Genomic DNA, 13148 nt, shown 5'->3' with positions numbered 1-13148 from the left:
AGTAAATCAGGTTGTTCAGAAAACGCAGGATAGGCCTACATGACAGTCCTTATCGCATCACTACTTCTCGCTAAATCAGCAAATGAAGATTGATTGTGAAAAATCAAAAAGAAAGGGGGCACTGGTAACTAAGTGGTTAGTTTACGGACCCCTCTGGCTCCTTTCCTGCATGTCATTCCCACCTCTTTCTGTCCTTGATTTCCAACTCTATCCATGGTCCTATTTCTACAATAAAGGCATGAAAAGCCCCAAAAACTAATCTTTAAAAAAAAGAAGAAAAGAAACCAGTTAACACTTTTAGGCAAAACAAACACACAATTGAAAACAAAAGTTAGCATTCAGACACTTCATAGCTAACTAACAAGTGTCTGAATTCTAACTCTAGCAACAATTCCTTATCCCTTTACAGCATTAAGTAAGCTAGGAAATACATTTCTAGCTAACATAACATAAGCTCGAAAATACATTTCCAGGCAACATATGGTAAGCTAGAAATGTATTTTACTTTGCATGGAGTTACACTAACAATGGAGTAGCACCCATTTCCTGTCAAATGACTTTGTAAGGATGTGCTAACTTAAAAGTTGTCCGACTATAGCGAATGGGTTTTGCTGTATTCACTTTAAATATGATCAGATTTTGCTCTGAAACTTTGGCATAGATTTGCTTGCTGTTCAATAGAAAAGCTGTTTAATAATAAAGATTTGTCAATTGCAATTAACATAATGTGACTTACACACTGAAACACAAAAGTTTGACAATTTTACAATATTTGAGCTTGTGACCCCTAGCATTGCATCAGAGTTGATGGTTTCTCTCAGAATAAGGTAAATTGTGTGTTTCTGCTACGTTTTCAATATTCTGTCTCAACAAGTCTGCTTGTTGTCTGTCAGCCTCGAAGTCTCTTCTTGAGGCGGTTAAAGTCTTTCGCCGACCGCCACAGCCAACTTTGCAGCTCTCGCAAAATCCAAAATCCTTCCACCTTTCTTGCAAAGTCGTTCATTGTTGGCCGCACCGACAGCAGTGAAGACGAGGAGGAGGTGGACGAGGAAGATAGGAGTGGAGTCAGAGGAGGCGAAAGGAGGGAGGTGCCCCTTTGTAGAGATAGAGGGACGGGTTGGGAGAGGAGCGTGTGCTCCTCACCCGCTCCGAACTGGTAGAGGAGAGATAGGGTGGATAGAGGAGGATGAAGGGTGGGGGAGAGGAGGGAACGGGGAGGCCGACGCTGATGATGGAATGATGACAAGGAGGAGATAGCTTCCATTACTGTTTGCCGTTCTTCGTCCATTGTTAATTCTCTGCTTTTTTCCACAATAAATCTGTCTTCTTCTCTGATCGTGTCAAGATGGAGTGAGTTCAACTTATAGCTGTACTGATTGTTATTGTTGTTGTTTGTTTGGATGGGTGGCTGTCGAAGGAAAGTGGGGCCCTCTTTACCTTTAATAAAGACCTCTTCCCCTTGTTCAGTCAGCCGTTCCTTCTCCTGCTCATCCTCACTGATACTCAACAACCTTCTTCTCATACCCGATCTCTCCACCTCCACCGCTCCCTCGTGCTCCAGGTCTTCCTCTTCTTCCTCACCGACTCTCTCTTCAGGCCATTTCCCTTTCTCAGGCGCCTCCCTCCTCACTCTGCTCCCTTTTTCTCCTTTTCCCTTCTCCCTCAATCCGCCATTCCTTCCTCCTGCTGTTGCTCTCCTCCCCTCTTTCCCTCTCCTTTTTTCCATCAGGTCCACTCCTTCCTCCCTCTCACCCCTGACCACCCTTTTCCCACTTCTTCTCTGGTTGTTTCGCTGACCGGACTCAGTCCTCGTCCCTGCTCTGGAACTGTAAAGGCTCTGGCTCATAAGTGGAGCTGGTGGGACACCCCCTGTCCCCCTGTGACTGTACTGCAGCTGTCCAACGTTACTTCTGATGTTCACTGATGATGGGGGGAGCGAGTAACCAAGGGTGGTCATCAGTGCAGATATTGAGCCCAGCAGCCCATCCAGGCCTGTGCAGAAGTGCAGCAGGGAGGTCTTGAGGGAGGGGCAGAGGGTAGAACGGGCCAGTTCTCTGACAGCAGCCAGCAGAACAGAGTAGGCCTTCTGGTTCTGTGCGAGCCGGGCCTGGTTTTCAAGTCCGTGCCACAGCTCAAGGCGGGTAGCTGCACTTGGCAGGGACAGAGCTGTGCTGTTGGGACGTGGAGGAGAGAAGTCTTTCTCGTTGAATGGCGGGCCGAGGTAGGTCAGCTGGAGGAATTTAAATGAGAATGAAAAGGATGAGAAGATTAATTCTAGTTTATTCTGCACAGTCATCATTTAGCCAATCCCTGAATAACATTTTACACAGCTAAATGAAGGTTGTCAACCAAGAATCAGTCGATCAAACAGGTTGTAAACTACCAATTTTTTGTAAACTATTTCACCACTTAATTGGGTGTTTGAACTGAAAGCCAGCAGTCATGTCTGAGGGAATCCAACAATACATGGGAAAACTCTGTGTCATCTGGTAGGCTAAAATAAAGCAAAGTTGAACTATGACCATGTAAACAATGACTTCGTAGTTTGACTTAGTTTGTTTTCTCTCCTGAATTGTGTTCTGTCATCATTCTTGCCTTTTTTTCGATATCACCACTCTCCAGGAACTCAACATGGTGAGTACAATGTCATCAGTAAAAATTAGAAAATGGCAAAACTAAATACTAAAATAATCAACAGGTAAGACTTAACCCTCTAGATGGTTGAGCACAACAATACTGACATTTCAATATATCAGAATAAATTTAACTTTTGCTGTTCTGGGCACAAAGGCAAGCCAGCGATATAGCTTATTTCCAGTCTTTTGATTCCGTTCCCACTACAGCAGTTGAAGAGCAACATTATCGTACATTTGCTGTCATGTTCTCTGCAAATACTGTCTCAATTCTCAATTCCCCCCTGCTAACTTTATCATTCATTTTGTACTTGTATATACCCCTTGTTTTTTATTTTTATTTTTTATTTTCATTTATTCTGTTTAATGTGTATTTTGTATTTTCGAGCTTTCTTGTCTGTGCTGCTGTAACGCCCGAATTTCCCCTCTGGGGATCAATAAAGTACTATCCTATCCTATCCTATCCTATGTTTTTAAGTATAGTACAGAGTGTTTGTCAGATCTCGTCACTGACAACACCTGCCCGGTGACTGCTAGAGCTGAAAATGATAAAAGCCTAAACAATAAAGTTGTGTGCCTGTCAGCTGAAACGAGACGAGAGACATCCTAAAACTCCAAGAAGGGAAGCTGCAAATTCAGGTAATGATAAGTTGCCTTCAGGTTCAGGTAATGATAAGTTGCCTTTGACAATAGTTACAGCAGCTTTAATGGAAATTGATGGGATGTTTTTGGATTAAATTACTTCGGAAGAGAACTCTTCTCCACCAAATGTTCTTCTTTATTATGTGAATGACAAATGTACTAATTAAGCTTTATGCAAATAAATAGACAAATACAAGATATCCTTCTGAACAAACCACAGTTACTCACATAAATGTCCTTGATTTCCTTCAGCTGATACTCCAGGTATTTGGTGAGCTCATACGTGCTCTCTATCGAGCTCCTCTCACTGGCCAGGTTGTGAGAAGGATCCAGAGCCGTTGCCATGGCAGCTGCCAACAGCAAGACGAGCTGGTGTTGATGGACTGGTGACAAAATAATAATTAAAAGAGGTTAAAACTAAGACAGACAGTGTGTGATGTTACTCTAAAAACATGCCCTTCGTGGGTGTCCAGGTGATAATGAAAGCTCTCTGCAGAGATATTTACAATCATAACAACGAGGTGAAATTTATCTCAGCCCCTCATTTTCTCAGACATTTTGTCATTATTTAAACAAAGTGCTTGGTTTTGAAAGAATTTGAAACATTTTGAGAACTAAAAAAACCCTCCTGCATAAGTTTCAAGGCTTTGCTCCTTTCTCATTCACATACTGTTCACCGTTAACAGGATTTTTTTATAGCACTCTGGTTTATTTCTTTGTCTCTACGGTTATGGTCATGTCTGATTACTTATTGTCAACCAACAGCCGTCAAACATTGTCGATAAAGTTTTCCCAATTCCAATCTAATTTTAGCAGTTTTCTTGCTGTCGTATATTTACTCTGGAATCAAATGAAACCTTTCTTAATAACCTCAGACACTCAGACTAATGGCTCCTATGTTCAATAATGCACCGGCTTGTCAGGCAAACAGCTGCTTACACACACACACACACACACACACACACACACGCTCATTCCTGACTGATATCCCTAAAAACAAAGACATGTGTCTCTCTGCACAGTCACAAAAATTAATGTGTTTGAATCAGTCGTATGTGGACTGGTTGTTTAGGTTTCACAGTGTTTGTGTGGGTGTTTTGTGTTACGGTGTGAGTGTTTGTTACAGTTCTTGTAGATGTAGATTAATTTCACTTCGCTGTGGTGTGCACAAAGATTTTGGGACTGTGTATTTTGGAGTATATGAGAGAAGGACAGAGAGAGGATGCAGTTCTAACAACCCTTTTAGTGCCCGTGTTTCTGGTTTCAAACTGAGAAAATTGGAGCTGAAAGATCATAGCGATCATAATTTCAGTATTAAGGAACATCATGTACATACTTTTCTCTTCACCCCATGCTTTCAGTCTATTTCACACTCTCTTCCTTTGCTTTTTATCTCTCCCAGCACTTCCTCCACCCTTCTCCAGACATTTCTTTTTACCTATCTGCCCTCCGTCATCCTTTTTTTGATCCTCTTCATCATCCTTCTGACACCCACAGTTGGCAGCAGTGATTCACGCTTGTAAATATGGGCAAAACATACTGCTGTTCAACAGGTGGGGAATATGGATTGCACAATGTGTATCTCCGTGACAGCTTTCTCTCTTTCTCTGTCTTTTTTCTGACTCACCTCCGGCATTCCAATTGCTTCAGCAATTTAAATCCCCTTTAACAGGTCGCATCACACTCAAACTTTCCTCTTCCCTCCCTCCTTCGGCTCGACTCTCTTATCTCTTTTCTGCCTCGGGTCAAAATAACAGCAGCCAATTAACCCCGATTAGCTCTCCTACTTTGCCTCTATTGCCTTTTTTTCTTTTTCTTTCATCTATTGACAGCGACGGGCCCCACAGGAGAAGTCATTTGAGCAAACCGCTTCAACACTTGCTAAATATTTATCTTCTACATGTTTTCAGTGGTGCAAAGAAAACAAGTTCTGACTTAAAACAGTCAACACCTTTTTTTGAGTCAACTGCTTACATTTGACGTATTGTATACAATTCCACACAGGGAGCAACATAATGATATTAAATACTAACTAGATACAAGAGAAAGGTCTGCTTTGCAACTTAAAACAAGAATGTGCTCTAGTTGCAGTGTGCAGGACATTTTGTGTTTACAAAAGGTGAGGAAAACATGGTTTCCAGATGAGAAATGTGGAAAAATGTGATGTATTTTTTTTTTCTTCAACTTTGCAAAAAAAAGCAAATCATCAAACTACATCCCAACGTTATGTTTCCCATTTGTATTTTGATTCACTTTAAACGATGACAGGACGAGTACATGTTACAATACAGCCTAATGAGATTACAAGCTTCCTTAAAACAAGCTGTGCTCTACTTTTAATGACAGATTGAATGACAGATCTGGAAACTACCAGTTTCAAATTAAAGTATGCTCGTCAGGGATGATGTGAAAAAGAGTGACGTGGACAAAAAATTGAACAAAAGCTCCCCAGATTTACCTCCTTTAGAATCTTTAACTCCTCCACCTGAGTTGTCGGCTAAATCAAAGCATCCTCACAGACTATTATCTAAAACACAGTGGTTTGGCCCGGTAACTCCCACACGCTCCCACACACACCTTGAAATCAGTCAACTAGGACAGCCCTGTCAGCAAAGCCTACTCCGATCTCCTCCACCGCAAAAGCCTCATCACTTGTCAGAAGCAATAAGCATCTCTCAGCGATGCCTGAACATTTGGAGCTCATCAAGCCACGGGCCCTTCCCATCAAACATCCTCCATTAGCATCAAAACAGCCTGCAATCAACGCAACGTTGTTGACTCTGAGAGTAAACAGCCTTGAGGGGAAAGTGTGCAGTGTACATATAATAGTGTGCAAAAAAAAAAAGAATCCCATTAAAGAGGAATCAAAAAAAGTCAAGAGAAAGAAAGTTCTTTCTTTGGTAAAAATCAACCCAAACTGTTTCAAAGTGTTTCCTTTTGTCTGCAGCCACATGCTCGGAGATGATTGCCAGACGTGAAAGTCTCCTGTTGTTTTGATTGAGCGCTGACATGTCTGAAAGCATCCTGCGTTGTGGCTTTAAAACAACTGCTCTTTAGTACGAGTAAACTGAGATAACTTATACCCAGAGCTGAGTTGTTGTTATATAATAATACATTGAGTAACTACGCTAAAGTCGGCACATAGACAAACTTCAAGGGGAGCCCTGCAGGCTTGTGGCTGTGTCTGTGTACCTGGCAGTGGAAGCACACTCCTCAGGGCAGGGTTGAAACCAGAACATTCTCAGTGGGAGGATTGCATTACAGCAACACAGGGGTTCCCTACATTGGCCGACCATGACCTGCCTCTGTGCACTTATGTGTGTGGAATTCTGTACATTTTGGCTCTCATATCTATTAGGGTTACACATGCACACCCACGGGGGGGGGGGGGGGGGGGGTGCTACATTATTCACAGCAGATCATATTTTTATTTACGCTTTATTCGCTCGTGTAAAGTCAGATGGGGCACTGTGAGTCTGGCTGCCATCTGCAAATGTAGAACTGAGCTTGAAGATCAGGCGCCAGAGCCTCTGAGATACACTTAGAGTAAAACACCATCTCAGGGTCAGGGTTCAGGGTTGAATTTAGCGGTGTTAGGTTCTGCTCAGGGGGCAAGAAGCATCTCGTAACATGCTTCACATTTTACACTGCTGACTGTGTTTTGGTAAACCAGTGACCCAGTGTCTGTGGGCGATGTACCGCTTCCAATCCTAGAGGACTAATATTTCATCTTTCCCACCATATACCACCATTTGAGGTTTTAAACAAGCACTAAAACAGAATTTGGTATTGTGGGAAATCCATGTGCAAGTTATTCTCTGCTCTGGTCCAGGAAAAACTAGCTCCATTGCCAAAAGAGGTTGCCCTCCATTGCTCAAACCACTTGAAAGAGGCCTTAAACAGAAAGGAAACGTCAGTATGTAGAAGATGTTATAAATCCAGTCCAAATGAGATGTTTGTAATTTCCCAGCGCAACTTTGATTTAATGACCGAAGTGTATATTTGTTGCATACTTTTGGTTGTATTCATTGTTAAACTTTGATATAATTTAGCATTAATTAAGCTTGGTTTTAGGGGAAAAGGTTTATTTGTGGTGAGCCTTTTCGGGAACCAGAACTCACATTCTGAAGAACTCCCCTGTAACACCAGAGGACTATAACTGACAACAGAAAATAACAATGTCATGCTTTGGATGAGAATTTATAGACACATCTTTGGAATTCCTTTTGAATAGCATGCAAAAACACATAAATCTAATTTAATTAAAATTTACATGATTTGTTTTTACGTGTTTTATCCCTTATCTCGACTTCTCGAAAGATGTCTGATACAATCTGGAAACACCGTTTTTGATTGGGGCGGCAACTTTGGCAATAACTCGGTTCAAAACATGAGCGCATTTCAAATCTGCTTAATGTGCATAAAAAAAAGAGAAAAAGTCATTCAAGTATCTAGTTCAAGGTTCAAGTCACATCATTCAGGTTGTGTTTTTCTGCCACATTGCTGAACATTTGTCCCCGTCTGTCTTTTATGGGCCATAAGTTGCATCACAACTGCAACGCACTTCTTGTGTTACATTTTGATGTCACCTCAGATATCTCTGTTGGACTAAGAAGATATTTGGGTATATTTTAAAGCTTCACAAAAAAGGTCAGAAGTAAACCAGGGGTTAAAAAAATTGACATATATGTACAGTAGGTTGCCGAGATCAAGAATGGAACTCAATGGGACCATTTTTATTATCATTAACTGTAAACTTTGTTAACAGATTATTTTCTTCTCGTCACATTACTCTCTCAGACTGCTGCCGTCCTCCGACTTGTCTTCCTTGTTACTGTTACTGTCATTGCACTTATGTGTTGGAGATGTTCAGGCTCATTGGGGTAGGCTTGATGACAGAAAAGGACCTATCAGAGTTAACCTCAGAGGAGATTTTTTTTTTTTTTCCTTCACATTTTTGTTGTTGTTGTTGTTCTGTCCCTGAACTGTATCTGGTGACAGTTTTTCCATCTGTCATAACGCCTACACTAAACATAAACACACCTGTGCATAATGCCAGGGACACAAACATGCACACATCATCAGACAGATGTTATGGTTACTACAACAGTGGAAGTGGACAGAGACACACGCTGGACAGTCAGTGAGGTGAGTGAGGTTGAGGAAAGGGTGAGGGGCTTGACAGTCAAGGGGTCAGGGTCAGTGTTGTGTGTCTGTGTACAGTTAAAGGCCAGATTTATGTGCAATCTGCACTCAATCAAATGTGCATTCCTTCACTAACTCAACACACATACATCCAGATTGTGCAGTGGAGCGTAGATCCATGTATGCACAAACCTTATACTGAATAAATACTCATAAACAACCCAAAGGCACAAACACACACACACTTTTCCCATCACTCCTCCCATGAGATTCCCTTCTTCTGGAGTTTGTACAGAATTGATCCTCTTGGCACTGGACACACACCCACGTTGCCAAACAACATCAATGACCCAAAAACAAAGGCAAAAGAAAACACACATAAAAAAATCCAATAAAAACTGTGTTTATGCAAAGAGACTTTGTGTGTAGCTATTTCTTGCTAGTCGTAAACTCTATATCCTTTGTTTAGTTCCCCTTCATACACTCATGTCTGTCTCCCCTCTTCACCTTATAAAGCCAATCCATCCCTGTCTTTTTTTAAATCAGCGGATTCCAGTCGCTCCAGACTTTATCGCCATGTTTGGTTTCAATTTCTTTGTCTCTTAATCTGTCCCCCCTCGCTCCCTAAATCTTCCTGAAATGTCAAACTTCCATTTTAAAGTTTCCTTCCTTTCTCTCCCTAATTACCGCTCCCCTCTCTTCCTTCCACTAATTGGCTCCACTGGTTCCCCGCAACATCTTTCATTCCCTGCCCCCCTTTTTTTCAGACCCTAAGCTTTTAATTTGCTTCTCAACACCACCCTCCATTTCAATGTCATTATTTTCTCTCTTAAAAAACACCATCATAACAACAATAATAATAATAATAATAATAATAATAGCTTAGATATATATAGCGCCTTTCGAGAAACCAAGGATGCTTTACAGTAGTAAAAAGGGCGGTAGGAACAGGAGACAAAAAAAAAGGGAAAAGAAATAGAAACACAAACAGAGAAAAAAATAACACAAAACAAACAAATGAAGGAAAGAAGAAGAAAGAAAAAGGAACTGAACTGAGGCAATAACGTGCTGCTGAATTGATCTGCTTTAAGAGAGAAAAAGCAGGGATGTAGTGAAGTAAAGCGCTGACACCTTTGAGTTTTCCTCCTTCTGACAATACTTTTTTTAAAGGATTAATTGTTTAGGCCAACAAAATATACATACTCTAGTTCAAATGTTTGTTTGATAGTTAAAATATTTTTTCAAAGACATTAAGTTGAACAAAGCGATATGAAGAGATAAGTTTGAGTTTTAAGAACATTTTATTGGAAAATATCTAATATTTATTCATGTTCTGACTCTCTAGACCAAAGTCTCACTAATCAATGGATTGTGAAGATGATTGGTAGTTTGATTGCTAGAAGTTGTTTGTTATTTGCTGCCACATTGTAGGTTCTAATTTGAATTCGATCTTTTCTTTGTGTTTCTTTGTGTGTGAATGTTATGGTAGTACTTCTTCAAAGGATCTGATGAATGTAATCTAATAGCAACAAGTTATTCCTGCATAATAAGTACAAAATACTTTATCTTAAATGACATTTTGAATGCAGAGCTTTTTACAGTTAAAACATTTTTTTGCAATGTGGTATTACTACTGTGATGAATCTTAATCTGGATCTGAGATTGAGGAGAGATATTTCAGGGTCTTGAAGGATCAACACATAGAGGAGGTGGAGGAGGAAGAGGGGATTTGAAAAGAAGAAGGGAGAGGAAAAGGAGTTGGTGGAGGGGAGAGAGCAGGGGAGAGTTTTCTGAAGCGAGGGGCCATGTTAATTTGGGAAAAATGTAAACAGCATGTGTAACTGTTCAAAGCGTGACCGACTCATTTTATATCATTCCCCCTTCCCTCTTTCTCTGTCTCTCTCTCTTTCCCTCTGGGTGCTGCTAACTTCTGTCAATCGTGAATCTGCACTGCATTAACCCCTCTACCACCAGTTTCTCTCTCTCTCTCTCTGTTTACTTTTATCTACCTCTACCTCTCTTTACTCGCTCACTCACCCCAACACACACAACCCCCGCCTCTACACATCCTCCTGACATCCGTATATATATATGTACCATGAAGAATTGAGGATGGCGCTGAGCAAATCAAAAGATGTGAAAGGTTCAATTTTTACTCTCTTTTACACTTCCCCTTGCTCTCTCACTCCCCCTCTCTCTGTCCTTCACTCTTCCTTTGTTTCCTCCTATTGGCCTGTGTGTTTTAGCTCACTGGTCCAACACACACTAACGCTTTTATCTGAAACACACCGACACTAATTCAACCCTCCCAGCAATAACATGCCTTGTCTGTGTGTGTGTGTGTGTGTGTGTGTGTGTGCGTGTAGGTGTGTAGGTATGTGCGTGTATTGTGCCACCTTGTGTGCATGTGTATTTGCTGACTGAGAGACAGAGAGAGACAGAGAGAAGTGCAAAAGTAGGAAGAAACATGTTCGCATGATTGCATGTGTGTGAGTGGTCATGATTTTGTGTCTACCTGAGGACCTCAATTTCACAGTCACACAGTGTCGGGACCGACCATAATGGTGGTACAGTAATGTCAAAATGTGGGTATATAAGGTTAACTCCACAGTTAAGGTAAGGGAAAGTCATCAAGAAAATAATGGAAACATGACTTTGTGTGTTTATGTTCAAACACTATTTAACAGTCAATATTTTTTAGCAGTGAATTATTTGAGTATCAGAGAGTTTGTCCTGCAATCAGATATTTTTATTGTCCTGATTGTTTGCTGATGGTCAGCCATGCTACATCATGTGAGTGACCATGAAATAAGCCTAGTGGGGAGGGTGACAGGAGGAGAGGAACTTGGTGATCTTTTGCCCGGCATATCATTTTTTTCACACGGACCTCCTATGTTTTACTTTTTCCCCCGTATTTCTTTCACCTCCTTTTCCTTCCTTTCCTGGACACAGAGCAGCAGCCGCAACAGGATTTCCCAGGGGGAAAAGTGTGTGTAGTGTGTGTCTACTTGAGTGTAAGTGCGTCTACTCACACCCTGACTAACGTGAATCATGTACTTTCTCATATCAGTGACAGCTAACTAGACAGGGGCTTTAGCTGCCTCTGACCCCCTCAAACCCCTGTCATTTTTTATGTGAATAAGAGCCCCACACACGCCCCTCTTTCTTTCTTTCACACACAGACACACACACACTCACTTTTTTTGTCGCTCTCTTCTCGTGGTGTGTAAATTGCTGCCCTTCTTGCAATTTTCATAGAAAATCTAAAAAAAATATATATCACCTATGTCTGATCCTTTGAAAACGCTTAGGTCTGCTGATGTGCCACAACAAGTGTTGCTCCATCATACATCATTTGATGATAATAAATTATTAACACCAACCTTTACACTAATTTGACATTTTTTAAAACAGAGATAAAAATCCAATACATTCTTTACATTGTTACAAAACAAACTGAATGAAATGAGCTTTTGTGTTAAATGTTTTTTGATTTAGCAGTAACATTTAAAAAAACAGTATTTACTTAAAATCAGACAGCATTCACATTAACATACTTTGAAGACTTCCCAACACATCATATTAATTTTGATAATAATAATAATAATATCCTCATTATCAGAGCATCATGGGTGGGTGGGGGGCTATATAACTTCACTGCAAAAAAAAGGCTACACTTACCTCCGCAACTTTTCATGTTCTCCAAATTCTTTTATTCTGTTCAGTGCGCTCCCTCAATTTATCCACCGGTCGATTTATCAGCTGAGATAAACCGGTAATGTCTCCTCTCTCTCTCTCTCTCTCTCTCTCTCTCTCTCTCTCTCTCCTCTAAAAAAATCGAAAACTTTCCATTGTGGCGGTCCAATTAAATCTACTCTGCTTCCCCAGCACAACTCTGGAGATGATGAAAGACAGCGCAGGTGGTGACGCTTTTTTACTCCTACTAATGGATGATTTTTTTTGTTGATGGTAAATATATTATTTTGGAGAGGATGGAGCTTAAATATTGACGGTCCGCTGACTTGGTGCGTGTGGTCCGTGTGACAGACTGAATGACGGCGGAGCCTTTTTGTACCTCCTCCTCCTCCTCTCTTTCTACCCGTTTCTCCTTTTCCTCCCCTCCTTTCCATCCCGGGCTCTCCTTCTTTCGCTCTCCTCCTCCTCAAGTTGCTGGTGATTCACCGACTTGACGCATCGGCAGCTCCGCTCTGACGGAGCCGCAGGACCACGGGACTTGTCACAACTCATAATCTGTCTTTCTCCGCTTGTCATCCTCCTGAACGCGATCTGACTGCAGCCGTCTGATCTTTAATCTGTTTCCCCTTTAATAAGGTGCGAGTCCGGCCACGAGGACCCGGCAACCCCGAGACCCGCAAATGCTCCAGGAAACATGGAATTACACAAGTTCTCTCTCTATCTCTTTCAGCCTGTGCAACTTTCCAGCAAAGTTTTATAAAAGCCACATATTTGTATTTATTTTTTTCACTAAGATTTGATCATGCAGTGTCTCATTTGAATAAAATAAGTCAGTTGAAAATTATTTGTATCATTGCTAATTATTTCCCCCCTCATTATCAGCGGGCCTATACGGACACACCGGCGATCTTAAAGTGATAAATAGAAATGTAATGCAAAACTTTTTAAATTTGACAAAAAAGCTGAAAAGTAGGCTCTATCAAAGGACCTTCGAAAAAGTGAGATTTTATTAAGCAGCCTGTGACGTTTATA

The 13148-nt window shown here is 41.1% G+C and overlaps 1 protein-coding gene across 1 annotated transcript; it reads right to left on the bottom strand.

Moving 5' to 3' along the window:
• Positions 1 to 371: 371 nt before the first annotated feature.
• clcf1 (cardiotrophin-like cytokine factor 1) lies at positions 372 to 12472 on the bottom strand. The gene is made up of 3 exons (XM_061048008.1): positions 12102 to 12472; positions 3504 to 3658; positions 372 to 2230 (listed from the first exon to the last, which is right to left on the bottom strand). The coding sequence occupies exons 1-3, from the start codon at positions 12115 to 12117 to the stop codon at positions 890 to 892; spliced, it is 1512 nt and encodes a 503-aa protein (XP_060903991.1). The 5' UTR covers positions 12118 to 12472; the 3' UTR covers positions 372 to 889.
• Between the last annotated feature and the right edge of the window lie 676 nt (positions 12473 to 13148).

This window comes from Labrus mixtus, chromosome 10 (genome assembly GCF_963584025.1).
Source record: "Labrus mixtus chromosome 10, fLabMix1.1, whole genome shotgun sequence".
NCBI lineage: Eukaryota > Metazoa > Chordata > Actinopteri > Labriformes > Labridae > Labrus > Labrus mixtus.
This window is presented reverse-complemented; position numbering and strand designations above follow the sequence as displayed.